Source organism: Carassius auratus, chromosome 3 (assembly GCF_003368295.1).
Source record: "Carassius auratus strain Wakin chromosome 3, ASM336829v1, whole genome shotgun sequence".
NCBI lineage: Eukaryota > Metazoa > Chordata > Actinopteri > Cypriniformes > Cyprinidae > Carassius > Carassius auratus.
The window spans coordinates 5,591,998-5,612,413 of NC_039245.1; the positions used below are offsets into that span (position 1 = coordinate 5,591,998).

The following is a 20,416-nucleotide window of genomic DNA, read 5'->3' on the forward strand; positions in this document are numbered from 1 at the left end:
GGTTGCACTAATAGCTGTGGGTGGGAGCATCACAATGATCTGATTGGCTAAGAGGAGTAGTTGGTCAGAAAACACAAAAGGGATTGGTCTGTGTAATAGCAGTGCTCTCATGTATATGAATGATTTCATGGTTCTTTTAGGATCCTCCTCACGCAGTCAGAGTTTATCAAGCTGTCCACTTCATGAGCAGCCGTATGGGGAGGCAGTGTCCCAGAAGAAAGGGGAGGCGCTGCCTGAGGTGAAGGTAAGGAGACTCCTACTCCCGCTTGAGTCACACTGTCCCCCTACCTTTCCCTCAGACAAGCATACACTTTTTTACGCACACATACGCATGCATGCACTGGCATTTGCACATCCAGGATGCTTTCCCAGGACTTCCTCTCACAGCTGGCATAATCAGTATTAAGTGCTCTCGGTTGTCATCAGGACATGGTGAGTGGGCTTCTCCGTAGACTTCCTTGCACGCTGTCCTCAGCTTCAGGCTTTTGTCAGCTGCTCTATCTGATACTACCGTCTAATATTGTCAGCGATTCCTTTCTCTCTGATTTTTTCTGTTTATTCATTTCATTAAATTTTTTTGCCTCATTTGCAATAAATTTCGCCTTTTGATTTCTTTTCAGAGAGTGCCCAACAATGTAGACTTTTTGAATTTGGAGTGTATTTTTGAGGTGAAAAATCAAGATTTAGTCTGTCCACTCTGAGATTTGTAGAACAGATACAACTGTAGGGGATATAAGACTATGACGCTGATATTTTCTAGAAAGGTGTACCAACCCAATATGAATATGACACTGTCTAGGTGTTATTATCCTTTATTCCATAAATGAGCTTGTATATTGCAAACTGGTAATACATATTTGAATATTAAGTTTTATAATGAGCTGAAATAAGCAGAAATTACACCATTTAGTCATATAACAGAGAAATTTGGCTTCCATCTCTTCCCCAGCAGGACTTTGGAGCTGTTGAGTAGCGCTGCTCCATGCTGAACTTTTGGACTGAGGGCCATCTGTTCAAAACAGCCCTATTTTCTGTGCTGCCCATTTTTGCCTCTCCTACATAGAGTTACAGTACATCCTCCTACTTCCAGGAAAATGGCATTCTAAAGCAAATAATATATGGGCACTATATTTTTTAAGCTGAACTGTTTGGTTCATAAAGAAAAGCCCTAACTTGCTAAAGCTTAAGCTCTTGTTGCTAGAGCAGATACCTGGAGCAAGAGTAATAATGTTAACTCCAGTATAAAAAAAGTAGGGACAGGTTTTAATTATTTATGAACTAATAAAGTTTAGTGAAGTTAAGACATTGGCCACTGAGACTAATGTTTTCAGGTTGTTGGCCTGGGGTCTGGTCCATTTTCAGTCACAGGACTCAAACAATGATAGACTGCCACCTATCTTCTCTTCTAGAGCTCAGAGGCTGTTAACGAATGGCTGAGTGAATTTCAGCTGCAGGTCTACGCTCCAAACTTCATCAGCGCCGGCTATGATATTCCTACCATTAGCCGAATGACCCCAGAGGTAAGAATTGTCCCCCCAGCCCATCCCCTTAAGCCACTCTAAGCTATTCACTTCACTTCCCTCTACCCTAAATGTAACACCAACAGACCCACTCAAAGCACAGAAAAGAAGCACATCAACCAACAAAGTCTCCCCAAAATTTCAAATAAAATTGCTACCAATGTGCCAGAAGCACACAGGTTTAACGGGAGTCAGAATTTTGCCCAAGGCAAATTGGAAAATCTTACCCAGAAAATCCCCCCCAGACACTGTCAAATGTGTTTGTCTTTGTCCTACTATGTTATGTTGGTATCCTGATGAATCACATAATTACTTAAGCAAATGTTGTGATTAATGTACATGCTGTTGTGAGTTGTATAATTTTATGTATATGATTAAAATCAAAAGCGTTTAAAATCTATATCTCATGAATATATTTCATATTTTGTAGTAGAAGTATTACCGGTCATTTTATGTATATAATGGACTGTAAATCTGTTACTAATCCTAACCCTAACCCTAACTCAAAATTGTTACTAAACCTGAAATTAATCTTCAAGGAGTTTGAATTCCTGAAAGCAAGCTCATCTACCCATACTAAATAGGACTTCATAGGATTTACATAGTGTCATTGCTGAAAGCAGAATCAACAGGGGTGTAATGTTGAAACGCTGTGGACATAATCAGTTAGGATATGTTAATGTAGTTATGTTTGGGGGTACTCTGAAAAGGCTTCTTTTCCTCACATTACAATATTATTTTATTTTATTTTTTTCCTTTCCAATTTTCTATTATTTCTTTTTTTTCATTTTGCATCTGCTTCTGTCATCCTGGCACTTGGAGTTTTTAATATGTCTGATGTTTTATCTTTTATTTATATGTAATGTTGTGTATATATAATATTGTGCATTTTTGTGTATATGTTCTTATGCACAATATATATGCCACTTGGTTTAGTGTGTATTTGTGCATGAAGGTCTTAGTGTGCTGAAATGTGATTGGCTGGTTTAGGGCCTCCTATATTTATTTTCAGGATTTAACAGCTATTGGGGTAACCAAACCAGGACATCGAAAGAAGATAACCACAGAGATCAATAAGATCACTGTTAATGAGTGGCTGCCTGACAAAAAACCGGTGAGTTAAACGCACAACCACACACACACACACATTCAAACACATCCAGATGTTAATTTGTTTTTATTTGCATTTAATCTGTAGGCGAATCTTGGAGAGTGGTTAGCTATGATTGGGTTGAGTCAATATCACCAAATCTTAGTCCAAAATGGATACGAAAACATTGAGTTTATTACCGACATCACTTGGGAGGACCTTCAGGAGATTGGCATTACAAAACTTGGTAAGATAGATAGTGGACTGGGATCCATATTGTTAGTGATTTCACACACAAACTTCTGTTCTTTCCAAACTGCCTAGGCCATAGTAGTTTACTCTCTTTCTCTAACCTAATTTGCCTAGGTCACCAGAAGAAGCTTATGCTTGCAGTGAAGAAGCTGGCAGAGATCCAGAAGGCCTCTGACGGTCGCAACACACTGCGTAAAAAGCCCTCAGCCACTCAGGAGGTGATGGCTATTGAGAGCCCACCCCACGACAGTGGAGAGTGTTTGTCCCCTAAAATGAGCACTTTCCAGGACAGTGAACTGAGTGGGGAGTTACAGGCTGCTCTTACACGCCCTGCTGATGTGCAGGATGGCTCAGAAATGAGAACAAACAGCAGTCTGGGAGCACAACATCGAGCCCACAGTCTGCATGAGAGCAGTATGAACAAGAGTCGAGACACAGAGGAGCCTAGTGGGCCACCCAAAAAGGAGGCACGTACCATGCGCCAGAGCAGCCAGGGGGGCCAGAGAAGTGTCTCATCGGCGCAGGCAAAACCACGTCAGTCTTATCCCCAAAGGACAGGACCACCCTATACTCCTCCACAAACGCCCACCAAAACAAAACCTCCCACCTCACAGACGGTGAGCAATGCACCAGGTAAACAAAAACCTAGTTCTCAGCTGCATCAGCAGACTGAAAAGCCCATGACACCTGGTGCTCATCCCCAATCCCCCACTCAAAGGTCCCATTCACACCCAGCTGCCCAGCCTGTGGAAACTATGGAAGCTCCACCCCAAGGACCTGCTGTCTCAGTACCACTGCTGTGTCTGCCTCCAGAGGGCAACGAAGCCTGCGATGAGTACGGTCTGCCTAAGAAACGTACCCACAGCCTGAATCGCTATGCTGTGTCTGATGGTGAGCAGGAGCGGGACGAGCTAAATGTGCCAGATTTAGGAGGAAAGTATGCTACAGTACAACACCGGGTGGTTCGCAGCAACTCAATGAAAGGGCAGGCAGACAAAAATGTCAACCGAAGCCAGTCCTTTGCACTCAGACAGAAGAAGAAAGGTCCACCTCCACCTCCCCCCAAACGCTCTAGTTCAGCCATCTCAAGCTCCAGTAATAATCTGACAGAAGTGCCCAAGGAGATGAACAGTGGACCACTTCTGGAGGTTCCCTACCAACCACAAAGACGTGCAAGTGACCTGGGTGGCACTGTAGACTCGGGGAGTGCTGGTAGTGTTAGGAGCATTGCGGCTATGTTGGAAATGTCCTCCATTGGTGGGGGTCCCAAGGGTCTTGCTTTACAAAAATCTGCAGGCCACTATCTCCAGGTAAGGTGGTTGTCATTGTGTTGGGATGATACTTAGTATTTATCATAAAAATGTCTGTTATAGCAATATCTGGTGTAGTAAAACAAGATTGTTTCTCTACAGGTGGGTTCTGCAGTAGCAAAGCAGCGTGATGCGATTGGACTGGATGGAGAAGTAGTGAACCGTCGCAGGACTATTAGTGGGCCTGTCACTGAGTTAGTAGCAGCTGCCAAGCGAGGACCACAGCCTGAGCCAGTCCAGGATAGACAACGCAGTGAAACCCAGCCAAGCTCTAGTGGGAGCTCAGCAGAGAACCTTCCATTTGCTGAGGATGGAAATCTCACCATCAAACAAAGACCTAGACAGGGCAAAGATGAGACTGAGGAGGGACTAGAAATGTCATACTCTTTACCCCAGGAGAATCCTTCACGTGTGGATGGCACAGCTTCGCTGAAAAGGAGCACCAGGCAGCAACCAAATGGCACCAAGTTCCATCTCATAGAGTCAAATACAGTTAAGCGCCGCCCAAAGAGCAAAGACAAAGATACAGAAGAAGTTCAGGATGGGCACATGCCTGTACCATATGAGAATGGGACTGGCACCATTAAAAGGCGCCCTGTGTCAGAGGTGACTGTTTCAGAACAGCCCAGGCCACAGGAACATCCTGAGAACTCACCCCATCGAGACAGTGCAGACCTGGAGGGCCATGTTACTGAGAGTGCCCCTCGTAAGTCCATCAAACCTCCGGTGTCCCCCAAACCTGTTCTGGCCCAGCACATGAAGAAACAAGGACCACCGGCTGCCATCACCAAGAAAGCCCCATTTCCTGGACCAACTGGGGCACCTGGCAGCCCAGGTACTACACAGTGTGGCCCTTTCACTTGCCCTGTCTTTACACAATTGTGTGAGTATCCCGTAAAACCCTGTAGGATTTAGACCTTGTTGCATCAAAAGCCGCTCAGTCTCTTCTCCCATCTCTTTTCTCTTACAGTTGAAGGAAAGAAAGTACCTCCTCCAATATTACCAAAACCTACACCTCCACCCACAGCTCCCAAACCATCCAAAAATGTTCTGCAGTCTTTAAATGCAACTCCTAATCCCACTCCAACGCCCTCTCCAGCCAAGCAGACTGTCACCAGAATGGCCAGCACAGCTTCTGCCCAGAACAACCACCCTGTCAAGGTTACAACCCCACCAGCCTTGAGTGCGCAGATCCCACACACACCCCAGTCTCCTCACACCCCACAGACACCTCGGACACCCCAAACTCCCCAAACCCCACAGACACCCCAAACTCCCCAAACCCCACAGACACCCCAAACTCCCCAAACCCCACAGACACCCCAAACTCCCCAAACCCCACAGACACCTCAAACTCCCCAAACGCCACAGACACCCCAAACTCCCCATACATCAGGTCCCCCAACTCCCACCCCTACACCTCCACCTGTGAAGCCCCCTCGCTCTTCAATCAGTGGGGTGTCCATGGACAGTTCAGCTGGATCAGCGTTTGTTTCAGGGGTAGTGACAGTAGATGCAGTGCACCAGAAGATAGAGGAGACCAGTGCCTCGCTGGCTGCAGCCCTACAGGCAGTAGAAGAGAAGATCAAGGAGGATGGGCAAAAAGAGTGAGTGTCATGAAAATGCAAAAACTGTTTTCAGTGACATAATAGACCGGTAAGAATTTTGTCTGTGATGGCATCTAGTCTCACATTAACATTTAATTTGAAGTAGTTTCTAGTATTTTTCTAGTCACAAGTCAACTGATCTTCAAATGAAGTCAGCAGTTTTGTGCACACATCTTTGGTTATTATGAAGCAAAGACCTATTTTCGTCATTGCAGCCATTTTTTTTTGTAAATTCTAAATCATATTTAAGTGTGGTTTTTGATTCACAGCTCATTGGCTGAAAACAAGAGCACAGTGAGCATCCTAGACGACATCGGCAGCATGTTCGATGACCTGGCCGACCAGCTGGATGCCATGTTGGAGTGAAGAGCACAGCCTGTGTCTCTGTGGCACAACCTCAGGGCCCCGGGAGAGCACAAGGGCACAATGACCAACAACATACCCACCTATCCCTTCCTAAACCTCAACCCTGGCTCCTCTCACCCCTCTTTCCTCCTCCCTTCCCCATCGCCATAACACACCTATCTCTTCTCTCTCCCTCCAAGTTGGTTTGCACAAACCCAAGCTGATGTACCTCAGGACTGGGCAGAAGGCCATCCAGGGCTTTAAAAATCAAAGACAGAGCAGAGGGTGGAGAACAGAGGCTGGGTTTTAATACATAAAGCTCATCTCTCTGTCTATGGAATATCGCTATCTACCATGAGCAATGACTAGTAAAATAATATGAAAACAATAATAACTGTATATGACATAATAGTATGGTATGTGTATATTGTAAGCATGAGGGAAGTTTGTATCTATAAAGAAAAAAGTCTCATAGTGAGAGTCATGCATTAGTACAGTTATATATATATATATATATATATATATATAAATAAATTTAAATATTTTATGTTTTTATTTCATGTTCAATGGTACATACAGTGTTGAAACATTAAGAAATCTATCAACTTTGATGACAGATATGTGGATTTTTCTACGACTATATTGAAGTTAAAAAAAATATATATATATATTATAATAAGACTGGCTCAAACATCCTGTATGTTTGGCTGTGCTCCGCTGAAGAGTGTTGTGGGCTGTGTTGAATGTAGTGAAGTGACTGAAGTTGCTGTTTCACCCCCTGCTCTGTGCTTGCTCTGGGCTCCCGATCTGTGCTGATGTGACCCTTTATGTTTCCATTCACTTTCTGCCTGTGTGAACTCATACATTCCTGCTCCTGCACAGTCTTCTTCCTTCATCTGCCCTCATCATGTGCAGTGTCCTGTGTGCCTTAACATGAGAGGTGACCTCAGTGCTTATAACACACAAGCAAACTGCTTCAGTCTGAGAAAGGTCCCGTGTTCATATGGGAGGCATTGCCTTAAGCCAGTAGGAAAGGAAGGGCCTGTGGGTTCTGATTTGGTGAGGAGTAATTCTCATCCTTGGACATCTCCATTCTTCAGTCATCTACAGTAAGGTGATATATAGTTTAGGCCTTGAACTCAACAGGAATTGCTGGTTTACTTCCATGCTGTGATGCATTTCCAGACAAAACAGGATATGCAAGGAAAAAATGTACAGTGGGACTTTATGGTGAAGGTAGGCACTGAAAACCAGAATAGCTATTGGTTAGCATTATGCAATAGCCTGAGTGGCCTAAGTAAAGTGCAATGAATGAATTGTTCACAACAAGACCAGGATCACGCATTTAGAAAGTAAATAGAGTTTTGTTGGATTTTACTATATGAGTGACCTCAGAAACACAGGCGAGAACAAGGTAGAGGGGTCCATTGATGGTTGACGGATTGCAGAATGTGGTATGTCAGGAAGCACAAAGTGAGGAAGTTACAAAAGTGTGTGTAAGTGGCATAAAACAGGAACTTAAAAGAAACATGCAAGGATGCTGCAGACTGACAGTGCAGTGAACTAACAAGGATTTCACAAATGCTGATGTGGATTGATGCTAAGCATTTCCACCTACCCAAGGAATCTTCTAAGCTTAAGGCTCTGAGTTTGGATGGGTGTAGTTCCATTGGAAGCCTGCATGTAGTCTAACCTCAGCACATCGCTCAGTGGCTGTTTAAGGGTCTGAATGTACCATGGTGTGCCTGCTTTTTGCATTCCCCCCACAATCATCCAGACAGATGTCCTTAATGACCAAAGTAAAAGCTCCAGTCCAGTTTAGCATGGGCCCATAACTTATTCTGAATAACATAGCAGTATCTAGGTTAAACATATTCACTGAGAATCACATTACAGTAACTTTATAGGGACATATATTGAGGGTAGGCTGTGCACTGCTTTTACATTTCTTTGGTTTGGTCTCTGTGGACATAAGCTGTGGGGAGCGCAGTTCGCTCTTACGACAGCACCGGTCACAACAGAACCTCTTGCAAGCCTCTGAATGTCATTATCTCATTGCCAGCAAACTCACAGTCTCTCATTATCTTTAACCATCTTTGTTGCCATGACAATCTGTCTGCTCATTATTAGAATTGTCACAGTATCAAAATGATCTTAAATGTAATTAAAGAAAGGGCCCGAAGGAAGGGGACAGAAGCAAGAAAAAGTAGTTGTGTAGGTCCCACACCTTCATGGAGCTACACCTTCAGTAGCTCCATTTATGCTTAATCCCTTCTCCGGTTCTCAGAAGAGTATTTGTAATATTTAAGTTATGAACAGAGATTATTCTAGATGTTTTCAGCAAGTATTTAATGATGCAGGATCAAGAGGGCTTGTTGATAAAACTGCTGATATTTAAGATAAAAGTTTAAAGTGTCTTCTTGGCTCTTAAAAAGTATTTTAAATGAATTGTAAATGGTCATTTTTTTTAGAACTCCAGTTTTCTTTTTTAAGGTAGCTTTTTGTGATAAGTTTTTTGACTGCCATGTCTTCAGATGAAATAAGTTGTATATTATGCAAATGTTATGTTTTTTAAAACAACATGTATGTGCCTTGCTTTAGTTCTTTTTATTTTGTCTTTCATGTTTGAACAATGCGTTGAGGATATGTTGCTGGTCTTTGTCCGTCAGATGTTCAGAATTATATCCCTTTATGTTGCGGTCTGCTCTGTGGACAGAGCGCAGATGTCTGGCATGGGAATGGCTTTTATAAAAGCTTCATCATGCTTAGCGCTTCAAAGGACTGGGTGTCAATTGAATTGTTATGGCCCTGCCCCCCGTCCCCCCATGTATATAGCTGGATGTTTGTCACTGTGAATCTTCATTCAATTGTTTTCTTCACTTTAAAGTTCTCATTGTCATGTTTGCTTGTTTTTTTTTCTTTCATCTTTTTTAATACCAGAGAAGAAGAAAAAAAAACTATGAAAAATAATGAAATTCTGAAAACACTGAAGTCAAACTTATTGTTGGTGCAAGATGTTATTTAATAATGAAAGCCGTTTTCAATTCCATCCTTTTTGCAGACATTTCAAAAAGAAAAAAGAAATCTGCACTGATCAGTGTGTGCAGGCTGTATATTGTGTTGATGTTCTGCCATTGACTTGTATGATACCTGCTGTGACTGGCATTAGGAACAGTGGTGTGCTTGCAGTGACTGCATCAACAGCCACCTGCTCTAAATAAAACATTATATAGAAACAATCTCATCGCCATCCAATTACTGAACACCGACAAGACCAGTGGGAAACCGCTCAACACCAAAGTGTTTCATTAGTTAACATTAAATACTAATCACTTCTCAAAAAAACTAACAAGGTTATACCAAAGGGCCACACAGCCCTTCACAGATTTGCTTCTTAACTCAAAATGTATTAAGGACACATTATGTGAAGGTTAATGACTCAAGTGCGCTCTGTATGTATTTTATACATGTAACTGTTTTTAGTTTGCATTGGAACAAGTCTCAACTTCATATCCTCTCACAAACTTATTGAGGGAAAAATACAGGCACAATGCTGCAGAAATCGTCCAATTGTCCTAAATAGTGGAGCTGGATTTGGTAGCTCCATGCCACAAAAAGGCACTTGATATCCAAAATAGCAGCATTTTTTATGCCTTTTGTTTAGTACACTTCAAGGTAAAGGGACAGTTCACCCAAAAATGAAAATTCTTTAAATTTACCCACCACCCTCATGTTCAAAACCTTAACATAAAAGACATTCTGCAGAATGTTACTGACTTCCATTGTATGGAAATATAATATTTCTCCAAATATGTTGCACAGAAGAAATCAAGTCATACAGGGCGACATAAAGAGTAAAATATCACTCATTTTTGGGTGAATGTTCACTTTAAGCTTAGAGGGGAACTCAACAGTGTTCCCTTCCACTTCATTGACTTCATTACTTCTTAAAAGTTATGCTAGGATGCTCAGTGGTAATAAATTAAGTGCTTTACACTCATCAAACTAATCAGAATTACTGTTATCCTGTTCAAAAGGATTTAGTAACTAGCATGAATTACATTATAAAAGTCTTACTAGATTGGCATGGGCAAAATCTGACTTCCATGGCAAACATGGAACCATGCATGAAGCAGTTGCACCTTTGGTAAGGAAACATAGCATTATTTACACTAAAGCATGATGGATGGTCATACAAAGATTTCACATCGAAAATATCTGGAGCAGTTCTGGCCGCTCAGTTGGCACTGTCAAATCGGAGATAAAAACATGGCCACTGTGTAGTCCAAAACAATGCTCTGCTGTTTCAGGCCCAAGTTGGTATAGTGTAGGTCTTCATTCAGCCGGGGGATGATGGTCGCTCCATGCATCTCCACTGGCGTCAGACTGATGCTTAGGCACTCACTCAGTCATGAGACTGCAACTCATGAAGGTCAAAGTTCAACAGTCAACAGAACACTGACACGACTTTTCCATGGTCTGCAGGGAACATGACCCTAGACTGGATTCAGCTCCATTTGTTCAGACATCAGTTGAAGTCTTCCCAAATCTAAATCATACTTCTATTGGAAATTATCTTGTATGTATAAAATACTACGAAGGTTGGGAGATTCTGTTTGCTGTCCAGAGGTGTCCGGTAATTGGAAACAAGCCACATTCATCCAGCGCACAAAGCAAGGCCGTGTTTGTCCGTCACACGAGTCCGTGCATCAGAACTCATTTTGTCTCTAATTTGCGATATATTACTCAACATGTTGACAACTAATAATGATAAGCAGTCACATTTAGCACGTCCACACCTGAGGAGAAAAAAAAAACAGAATAAATTGTTAAAGAGCCCATATACATTGAAAGATCTGAATCCAGTAGAAAAAGATTCAAGGAATGGTGTCTCAATATTGTTTAGCTGCTTTCAAAATAGTACAGGCTTTACAATGAGTAATGGTATAGAGTGACTAAATGTTACATAGATGTTTTTAATGTGACATTGTATGCACATACATAGCATGCAGCATATTTCTGAAGGATCATGTGACAACTAATTTTGTTTCACGGGAATAAATTACATTTGAAAAAAACATTAAAATAGAAAACAGTTATTTAAAACTGTAATAATATTTCACCAAATAAATGCAGACTTGGTGAGCATTAAGAGACTTTTCAAAAACATTATAGAAGTCTTTAAAACCCAGAACTTTTAACAATTGTGTACAAAAATGAAAGCACAAAAAAATTGGCCCCAAAATGATCTTGGCAAGCTACAGTTTCAAAGCAGACTTCCCAAACTCATTGTAAGAATCTCTGACCTTTACGGTGCTGTCTACAGCTCCAGAGAAGAGTCTTCCTCTGGACACAGCGAGCGCCGTTACGCTGCCCTGGTGCCGCAGCAGAGTCTGGGTGCAGATCATGTTGTCCATGCTCCACACCTACAACAAAAAAGAGGTGGTAAATATCACAAAAGAGGTGGCACATATGCCCAAATTTCACACCCTAATCCCAAGCCTTGTGTTTACCCTGAGAGAGCGATCATAGGAGGCACTGAACACTTTGGTCTGATCGGGGGTTGAGATGACAGCAAGGGCATACACTGTGCCCACGTGGCCCGTCAGCGTCCGCACCTGCTCTTTGGACTCAATGTCCCAAACCTTATTCACAGAGGAGAAATCCCGATTTGAATAATGTCCTGACATTTTCAGCTTTTCCATGACCATTACCCTTGTATGTAAAGCTCTGCAGGGCGTAGAGATTAATACTACTTACATGAATGAGGTTCTCATAGGTGCCACAAACTATATGGTGATTGGTGACTGCAATGGAGTACACACTGCCTCCAGAGGTCTGGAGCACATGGACACACTCCAGAGAACGGATGTCCCAGATCTGAGGGGAAATGGCAGACAGACCATTTCACAAAAATCCATTTCATTTATTGACACTAGATAGTATGCACCTTATAATGCACATAATGCATGAGACATTGAAATTAAATTAAATTAAATTTAATTTAAAATAAAATGTTTGCATTTAGTAGACGCTTTTATCCAAAGTGACTTACAGTGCATCCAGGCTATCAATTTTTACCTATCATGTGCTCCCGGGGAATCGAACCCCCAAACTTGCACTTGATAACGCAATGCTCTACCAATTGAGCTACAGGAACACTATAATATAAAGTATGAAATAAGGTGTCTACATAAAAAAATAAATGAGTAATATAAATAAAAACAATAGCCAAATCACTGGTTAAAACTAAACATAGTCCTGTAGAGAGATTCTCCTTGGATTAACCAATTAGAAAAGTCACTGTAACCACAAAAATGAAAAAAATAATAATAATAAAGTGCAAAAAAAAGCTCCGCAAAAATCCCCTACACTCAGTGGAACATGTGAATGTTGTAATTGAGTCAGTATATTTTCTTTAAATATAAGTGCAATGTAAAAACATGTACAAAATAAGTACATTGTACTAAATTATTAATTAAATACTACATAGTAGTTAAGGCCACTTAATATAAAGTGGGTCCAATATTTTCTTTTATTGTATTATTCACAGAGTTTTGCCAGTAGTGTAGCTCATTTCCATTTGTCACAGTTTTTTTTATCTCAATTTTTTCAAAATCTACATTTTGTTTAAATTAAAGGTTATAAGTCAGTTTGTTTGGTTCATTGCTTAATCTCTTTATTAAATATATATTTTTAAAAACACTATGGAAGCAATGAATGGATAATATATAACAGTAATAAAAGTGGAAAAGTAATGATCCCTGCACTCTACAGCGGTGGAGTTTGTATCTTTATTTATTCTTTCTCTGTTAGCATTTGTAGCAGTATGCACTGCACTCTGCTCCCAGACAGCTTTAGACAACAAACAGCTTTGGTTTGTCTGTCGTATCCGGTTTTACAAACATCTCCGAGAAATCCTCTTTTTTTTTTTTTTTACAGTTAGACTGAACAGTAAACAAACTCATAAGAACAGCTTTAAATCTGAAATTCTAATGTTACTGCTACAGGAATATATATATAAACAAGGCCCTTTAAAAACGAGGACAAAAATCACAAAATAAAAATGGAATTTCCTGCATAATGAAAAATATTGCTAATCAGGACACAAAAACTGATTATATGTAGACTTCAGATGCAAAACCCGCTAATTGTTTTTAGAGTATAATTTCATAATAAAAAATATATAATAATTTTATGATTAAAACTATTCTTATTTCTTTATTTACTTTAGTGATTTTGCTACTATTTGCTATGTATTGTCCAAAGAGGTGGACTTTTGCAGGTGGGTTTTGCAGCAAAGATGATCATAAATACCAATGAATTGACTAAAGCGACATTTCTGAAAATAAGGCATTTCAATAACTAATAACCTTTACATTGCCATTAAAGTGAAATTACTAAACATAAACACAGGTGGAATGGTAAACGGTAAACCTAAAAATGAAAATTAAAAGAAATAAAATGCCAGACAGACTTTGCATCTGAAGTCTTCATACATATATATGTGTGTGTGTGTGTGTGTGTGTGTGTGTGCGCGCAATTTGCGCTGAATTGACACTAATAATAAAGTGCACACAGGCATTTTCAAGCTATGTAAAAGCTTGACATCCCCCCACCCACTTCTAACCTTTATGGTTTGATAAGATCCGCTGTACAGATGATTCTGAGAAGCAACCAGAGCTCGAACCCAGTGATTCAAGCCAGTTAGTTCCTTCTTTAGCTTTAGCTCTGTGCCCACAATATCCCACACCTACAGAGGGAGAGAGAACGAGAGAGAGAAAGAACATCAACAATCACTTGAAGAACATTCAGAATTGGTAAACAGGAAAGTCCCAGAAAGATGAGATCATTCTAGTGCTGAACCTCGACTCCCTCATTCCTCCCACACATCACCATGGTGATCCGAGCTCAGCATGTGCTCTTCAGACAGGCTCTCAGAGACAAGTGGATCTAATTCTGCTCCACTCGTGCCTCAGTAACTTAAGTCTGCACTTTTTTTCTTCTCTGCTGGAGCACCGATCTCATCTTCCACAACACTTTAAGGAAACTGAAAATGGCTAATGTGCACATGAACAAATGGGGCAGAATAAAGCTCAATATAAGCGGCTTGATTGGGCTTGTGTCTGCAGACATGCACATCTTCTCTTCAACAGATGCCACTGACCTTAATGGCTTTGAGAGAGCCACTGAATAGCATGTTGTGTGAGGACACTAAAGTGCACACTGGGTTGTCATGTGCCCGGATGGTGTTCACTTTCTGCAAGGTCTGGATATCCCAAACCTGAGGGAGAGCAAGCACATATCTGCGTTATATGTACATGGACCATGTCATGAACATTTGATTACTCTGATAAATGTATTTCAGAAACACTCACAATAATGGTGCAGTCAGCTGAGCCGCTGTAAAGTTTGTTCCTGCAACAGAAAGGAGAAATAAAAATAAAGACCTCCTGTCTAACATGAAATTACGTTTGCAATCCATTTTACTTTCACAATTCCTTCAATTGTAAATTTTTAAATATAACTTTTTTCCCCCCAATTTATTTGGATGTTAACATTTATTTGTAACATTGTTAATACTTTTAACAATTAACAATGCATTATAGGGCTATGCAAAAAATCTCGTCAGTAAAGGTGCTCCTGTAATTAGAAGTACGTCTCCAGCAATAATAAATTGAGCAGGAAATAATTGAGCAGGTTTTGTTTTGAAAACCTGGCAACCCTGATCTGAACGCACGTGCAGGAGATATACTACTAATCACAGGAGTGCCTTTACTGACAAGATGCATGCACATGAAAATCGCATTCGATTTTTTGCACAGCCCTACTCCATTATTTACATATTTTTCTGTATTTAAATATTCATGTCTGAATTCAAAACCCTCAAAATGCTTACCCCTGAATGCACAATGCCAACACTATTCCATCATGGCCCTCAAGGGTTTTCTGACACTTATATGTGGTGCATGTGTCCCAAACCTATGTGGAGCACAGAAGTACAGGACATTAATGTAGATTAAGAGGGATGCACATAAACCAAAAGAACAGAAAACTAGTGGGAGGTGAAATTACCTTGATGGACTTATCTGACGACCCACTAAAGAGAAGATCGCCGGTAGAATAGACACACAAACACCACACCGGACCCTGGTGGCCCACAAAAGTACCCTTGCATTTGAAGATCTGCTGGGGGTCGTAGGCTGCAAAACATTTCATACAGTCAGACAATAACATATTATCCTCACAGAAATTAGGAGCATAAACGAGGAAGAGACACTCACAGCCCAGTATACCCATATTGAGTCTGGCATTGATGTGAGACAGTTCATCCTGCAAACAGAGGGCTGGGTTAGTAAGCTCTTAATACTGAAACACCACAGTTGTACATCGTAATTTGGTGAAAACCAGAGTGAAAGTAGACAAACATTAAGCATGGAAGCATCTCGTCTGAACTCCATCAGATCTTCACTGAGCTTACTCTGGTTCTCATCCAGCACATCTGCCATATTAGCACAAGAAAACCCCAACAAAATGAACATTCATGAATATTTTGACCTGAAAACAGTAAGCAGTTAAGACTTAGTTTCCTCACCAAACTTGAGCTCCAAGTTCTTCTCCAGCTGGTCTAGTTTCTCAGAGAGTTTGCCCAGCATGGAGCGCAGGAACGAGATGTCCTGGTCCTTCTGCGCCAGTGTCACCTGCATCTCATGGAATCGGTCATCCATCTGCTGGAGAAACTCCTTCAGCCCCTCGAACTTACACACCTCCAGATGCGTCTCATATGTGTCCTGATTCCCGATAAAGGTGCAACTAGAGAAAAGTAAGCAGAGATTAATCAAAACTGTTTTATTTCATTATCTACGCAACTGAAGGAAAGATTGTTAGATTTGCTAAATTCCATACCCATATTTAGAGTGAGGGCACTTAATGTGTTCACACTCTTTCAGATGGGACTCCAGGTTCATGGTGAGCAAGGGAGGGCAGTTGGGGTTGTTAGGACAGCGAACAGGTCTGTAGTCACAGCTTACTTCATGATCTCTGCCACACACAATCCAAAGTCATTACACTCCCTCTGCGTGACTCATGACTACATCCCAACAATAGAAATTAAATGCGGTGTGCTCACTTCCTGGTGCTAAGCTTGATGGTGAATGGACAGCCAAGTGGGTCAACCTCAAAGGCACCGGGTTTGCCCGAGGCAGCTGGGTGACAGCCGTACTTGCAGTGGATGAAAAGCTCTCCGATTTGCTCGGCCACCGCTATGTTATTCACTACCACCGTGAGCTTAGAATTGTCCACAGGGCATTTCTCTGTAGAAACACGAGTTATTGGCAAAACAAAAATACTACTGTATGTCGAAAACATCACTCAAGCCAAGAGCATAAAAATGAAAGAGTTAGCATGGAGAGGAAATGAAAGAGGAACTGAGCTAGAGACTTGGTCCAAAATGAACTTGAAGCCACTCCTGCTAACGCTGAGTGAATTTAGAGAATTTAAATAAATATTCAAACAAATTTCAGAAAGAATTCAGATTGCTTCAGCTTCGTTCACATTTTATGCAGCATCCTTCTGCTGTTATTTTTTCTTTTTACAATAATATATACAGTACACCCCGCAATAACAAAGCAAAAAAACTAATTTGTGATAACTTTTTAAATGCATTTAAATAAAAACGCTTTAGATTTTTGTCTTTGATACTACAGAATTAATACCTCAAAAAACATTCTGGATGGCAAGTTTTCTACATTTCCATGAAATTTGAGAATGACAACGTTTTCTGTAGAAGATATTTTCACTACATAATTATTGTGGTGGAAAAAAAAATTCACAATAACAATATTATTGCGAAACATACAGAACCTTTGAAAAAAAGAATAATACTATCTCTTTTCTGTCCAATTAATCATACTTAAAATATGAGTGCAGGGAAGTGTAGAGAGAGTTTGTAACCGTAACTGCACAAAAGCATACAAAAAGAACTTAGTAAAAATAGTGCTTCCTCACTACTGGCAGCAATGTTCATCGTGGGAAAGCTGAAAGCAAGACAAATGCTTAGAGAAAAAACGCTATCCTTACCTGAGGTCAAGGCACATCGCCTGCAGAATGTGTGCTAAAGTGACAAAGGAAGGGAGAAGAGAGCACAGTGAGAGTGAATAAGAACTGAAATTTCATCTACTCAGCTCTTTTAAGTGTAATTCATCTCTCAACAGACACTTGTATTGTGGTGTTCAACAGCCTAACAATGCCGTAGGAAACAGGTCAATGAGGCGTGCTGTTCACAGCCCAAGCTGACAGGAAAATCAATACATGGCCTGGAAACAGATCACGACAGACAGCCCTATCCTGAGGGAGAGGTGAGGGGGCGGCAGGCTGACTCACTCCGCAGGTGGTGATGACGGGGTCCTTGAACACGCTGCAGCACAGCTGGCAACAGAGCTTAACAGAGGGCTGCTCTGCAAACACCTGTGGCTCCTGGGAAGTAAAAAAGAGGAAGGGTGAGAGAGAGCGAGAGAAAGTCAGCCTCGTGCTGGACACATGTCTAGGTCGCTCAGTCTTCAGCGTCACTATACTAGATCAACATGTGAATAGGAAACAGAAGACTGCTGACACTCACTGTGTCTTCCTCTTCCTCGTGCAGAGAAAAGGTGGAGCGCAGCGACATGTTGGACTCGGAGTGCAGAGAGCGAATCGAGATGGCAGAGTCTGAGCGACGAGGGGTACTAATGGGCGGCTGCAGGGACAGAGACAATTAGTATCTAACTGTAAAACTTAAAAAGTAAATATTTGAATTACCATAAACCACTTTTGCATCTAGGAACGCATTAACAGCAACAATACAGTCTACGTCTAAGGAAAGAATTCATCCTGTATTCATGCTCTCTTATAAACAGTCAGGGCTAAAAACAATAGGAAAACCACAAACAGCAGAATAATATATCAGTTGCATTTATCAAAAACTAAGAACTGCCCAAAGAGCAAATAAGCTAGTCCAAAAGCTTGCTATTATGTACATCAATGACAAAATTGTGAGGTGTTTGATTTCCATTCCTCTATATGTAAATGTACTTGGCTGTTGTGAAAAGGGATGGCGTCGTGATTACCATGCCATCATCGTCGTCACGAGCGGAGAATGTCAGAGTGCTGGAGGATGAAGGGGTTCTGCGGTGCTGTTTGTAATTAGTTTCCGCTAAAATGAAAGAATACAGTAACAAGCGAATGATTGAACCTTGTTGCTAAGCAAACAGTCACATGGAATCCTGTACAATCAATGCTAATCCCAGTCATTTTCAACACCAGCAATTTCTTTCATAGTGGTTTTCATAGAGGTACAACATGTACATGAGAAAATGTTTCTTTTTTTTTTTTTTTTGGCATTTTAAAACCACCGTGTCATGCATTATAACACAGTTATAAGGACCACTTATAATGCAATTTGTGTGCAATATTTTAGCTTTAAATAAAAAAAATTATCCTAAGATCCTAATCTGACTCCAAGTAGCCCAACAGATAATACTGACCTTTTGCTACTTGAGGGACCGCTGGAAATGTGGATCCGAAACTAGCTTCCATTTTGGCCTGCATACAAAAGAGTATGGAATAAGAAAACAATTGAGAATTTATGCTACAGAAGTCTTTATTAAACTTTTTAACAATGTAAATAAATATAATATCCATTCGTTCTTACCCGGTTGCTGATGTCAGGTGAGGGTACAGTTATAGTGGCGCCTGTCACAGATCCTCCTGAGAAACGATCAAAGCGTGATGCTTTACTACAGCTCACAACACAGCAAAGCCCTGTAGAAAATATCTGCTGCCGCCTAATTAAAGAGAAAAACATAAGCTATATATCTATCTTTACACACACGTATATGACATGTAACATATGTATGTTAACATATATAGATATACATATTATTCACACACACACACACAATGCATTACATAATACGTTGGCGAGTCTGTGATATATATACGTATATACACACACACACACACACACACACACACACACATATATATATATATATATATATATCTCACTATAAGTCATCTAATTCTATGAAGACAAAAAAATCAATGTGATTAAATTGGTGAAAAACGTTTAAAAAAAGGTGACCTGATACAGAATATATTTTAATTGTGATTTTCTTTTCCAATATATCCTAAAATCTTGAAAAACGTATATGGACACTTATTTTTGCGTCAACTAACCCTTCATGAAAAGCGCTGTTGATACACACTCTTTTATTATATATATTTACAGAATATCAGCTGTAAAGAACAGCAGACATATTTCCCGACAGAGCGTCAAAACAAAACACGGCGTTAAACATGGACAGATCTCTCTGTTAGCAAAGCAGAAGCCACAACTGACACAAGATCAATGATTCAGCTCTCTTTATGTCTCACAATTGGTGAGATTTAAACGCTCCGATTATAAACAATGCTGTTACAAAGTAACGTTACGCAGCTCACCATGTTTTGAGACAGCCAAGATTTTCTTAGCGGATGACTGCTAATAATGGGGACATTGTCTTGTAAGCATCAAATAAAACGGAAATACATTACATAACATGTTAACAACAGCAAAACACGCAAAAAAAAAACCAGACAAACAATCAAGCAGATTCGTTTGATGATATGCTAGTGATGATGTGCTAGTGATTTTCGTGCCTGAAGTGAGCTGGCTAGCGGTGTTGGCTAGCAGACGAAGTTGGTTTGTCCAACAGCTTTAAAACGCCATATTTAGCTTTACCAAATGTAGTAAGACAGACTTCTATCTTAGCTACAAAAGACATAAGATACGTCTCGCATGTCTATTTAGCCAAACAAATTAGATTCTCACCATTAATACCAAATCAAAGTCTGCAGATGGTCCAATTTTAATCTTTCTCTCTCACACCCAGACGCATATTACAGAGGATTGTGGGAAATGTAGTGCGGAACTGAAAATACGCTTCATTGTCGGGAATTGACAAGAGGGTCTGGCTGCAGACATATGGGCGAGTGGAGCTCCACTCAAGAGCGGAAATACGTCACCTCCACTAGCGACGCTGCCGCCATGTTGGACCGGGCCACACTTTCCGTGGAATTACGTCGCCTCCACTAATGACGCGGCCGCCATGTTGGACCGGGCAACACTTTCCGTAGAATTACATCACCTCAATGGCGGCGAGTGGAGCTCCATTCAAGAGCGAAAATACGTCAACTCCACCAAACTTTCGTTTTATATTATTACTTGTTATATACATGTATAAGGGGTGCTTTGCAAGTTATGTCACCTCTTTG

At 40.8% G+C, this 20,416-nt stretch overlaps 2 protein-coding genes across 14 annotated transcripts in view; one reads left to right on the plus strand and one right to left on the minus strand.

The window, feature by feature from the left end:
- The window catches only part of caskin1 (CASK interacting protein 1), an 82,596-nt gene extending 74,246 nt beyond the window's left edge, over positions 1 to 8,350 (plus strand). For 8 of the 11 annotated variants that reach the window (XM_026204786.1, XM_026204812.1, XM_026204794.1 and 5 more), the window contains 8 exons: positions 141 to 244; positions 1,410 to 1,520; positions 2,533 to 2,634; positions 2,719 to 2,857; positions 2,977 to 4,172; positions 4,275 to 5,055; positions 5,143 to 5,779; positions 6,049 to 8,350. In XM_026204786.1, the coding sequence (XP_026060571.1) occupies positions 141 to 244; positions 1,410 to 1,520; positions 2,533 to 2,634; positions 2,719 to 2,857; positions 2,977 to 4,172; positions 4,275 to 5,055; positions 5,143 to 5,779; positions 6,049 to 6,145 (3,167 nt within the window). In that variant the 3' untranslated portion in view covers positions 6,146 to 8,350. The remainder of the gene's footprint in view (positions 1 to 140; positions 245 to 1,409; positions 1,521 to 2,532; positions 2,635 to 2,718; positions 2,858 to 2,976; positions 4,173 to 4,274; positions 5,056 to 5,142; positions 5,780 to 6,048) is intronic. The other 3 variants (XM_026204819.1, XM_026204864.1, XM_026204835.1) reach the window with 2 other exon arrangements.
- A 772-nt stretch (positions 8,351 to 9,122) lies between these two features.
- LOC113044696 (E3 ubiquitin-protein ligase TRAF7-like) lies at positions 9,123 to 20,081 on the minus strand. Of its 3 annotated transcripts, none has more exons than XM_026204892.1 (21): positions 19,974 to 20,081; positions 18,813 to 18,868; positions 18,646 to 18,703; positions 18,229 to 18,314; positions 17,742 to 17,858; positions 17,507 to 17,599; positions 17,204 to 17,237; positions 16,254 to 16,437; positions 16,031 to 16,165; positions 15,720 to 15,937; positions 15,553 to 15,626; positions 15,409 to 15,457; positions 15,200 to 15,327; positions 15,024 to 15,106; positions 14,503 to 14,542; positions 14,292 to 14,408; positions 13,755 to 13,877; positions 11,885 to 12,004; positions 11,638 to 11,769; positions 11,431 to 11,550; positions 9,123 to 10,923 (listed from the first exon to the last, which is right to left on the minus strand). In XM_026204892.1, exons 3-21 carry the CDS (start codon positions 18,695 to 18,697, stop codon positions 10,909 to 10,911), a joined length of 1,920 nt encoding a protein of 639 aa, XP_026060677.1. In that variant the 5' UTR covers positions 18,698 to 18,703; positions 18,813 to 18,868; positions 19,974 to 20,081; the 3' UTR covers positions 9,123 to 10,908. The 3 variants fall into 3 exon arrangements, with proteins under 3 accessions (XP_026060677.1, XP_026060662.1, XP_026060669.1); XM_026204877.1 differs by having other exon boundaries at positions 18,813 to 18,945; positions 19,974 to 20,079; XM_026204884.1 differs by lacking the exon at positions 19,974 to 20,081 and adding an exon at positions 19,604 to 19,622 and having other exon boundaries at positions 18,813 to 18,945.
- Positions 20,082 to 20,416: the final 335 nt, after the last annotated feature.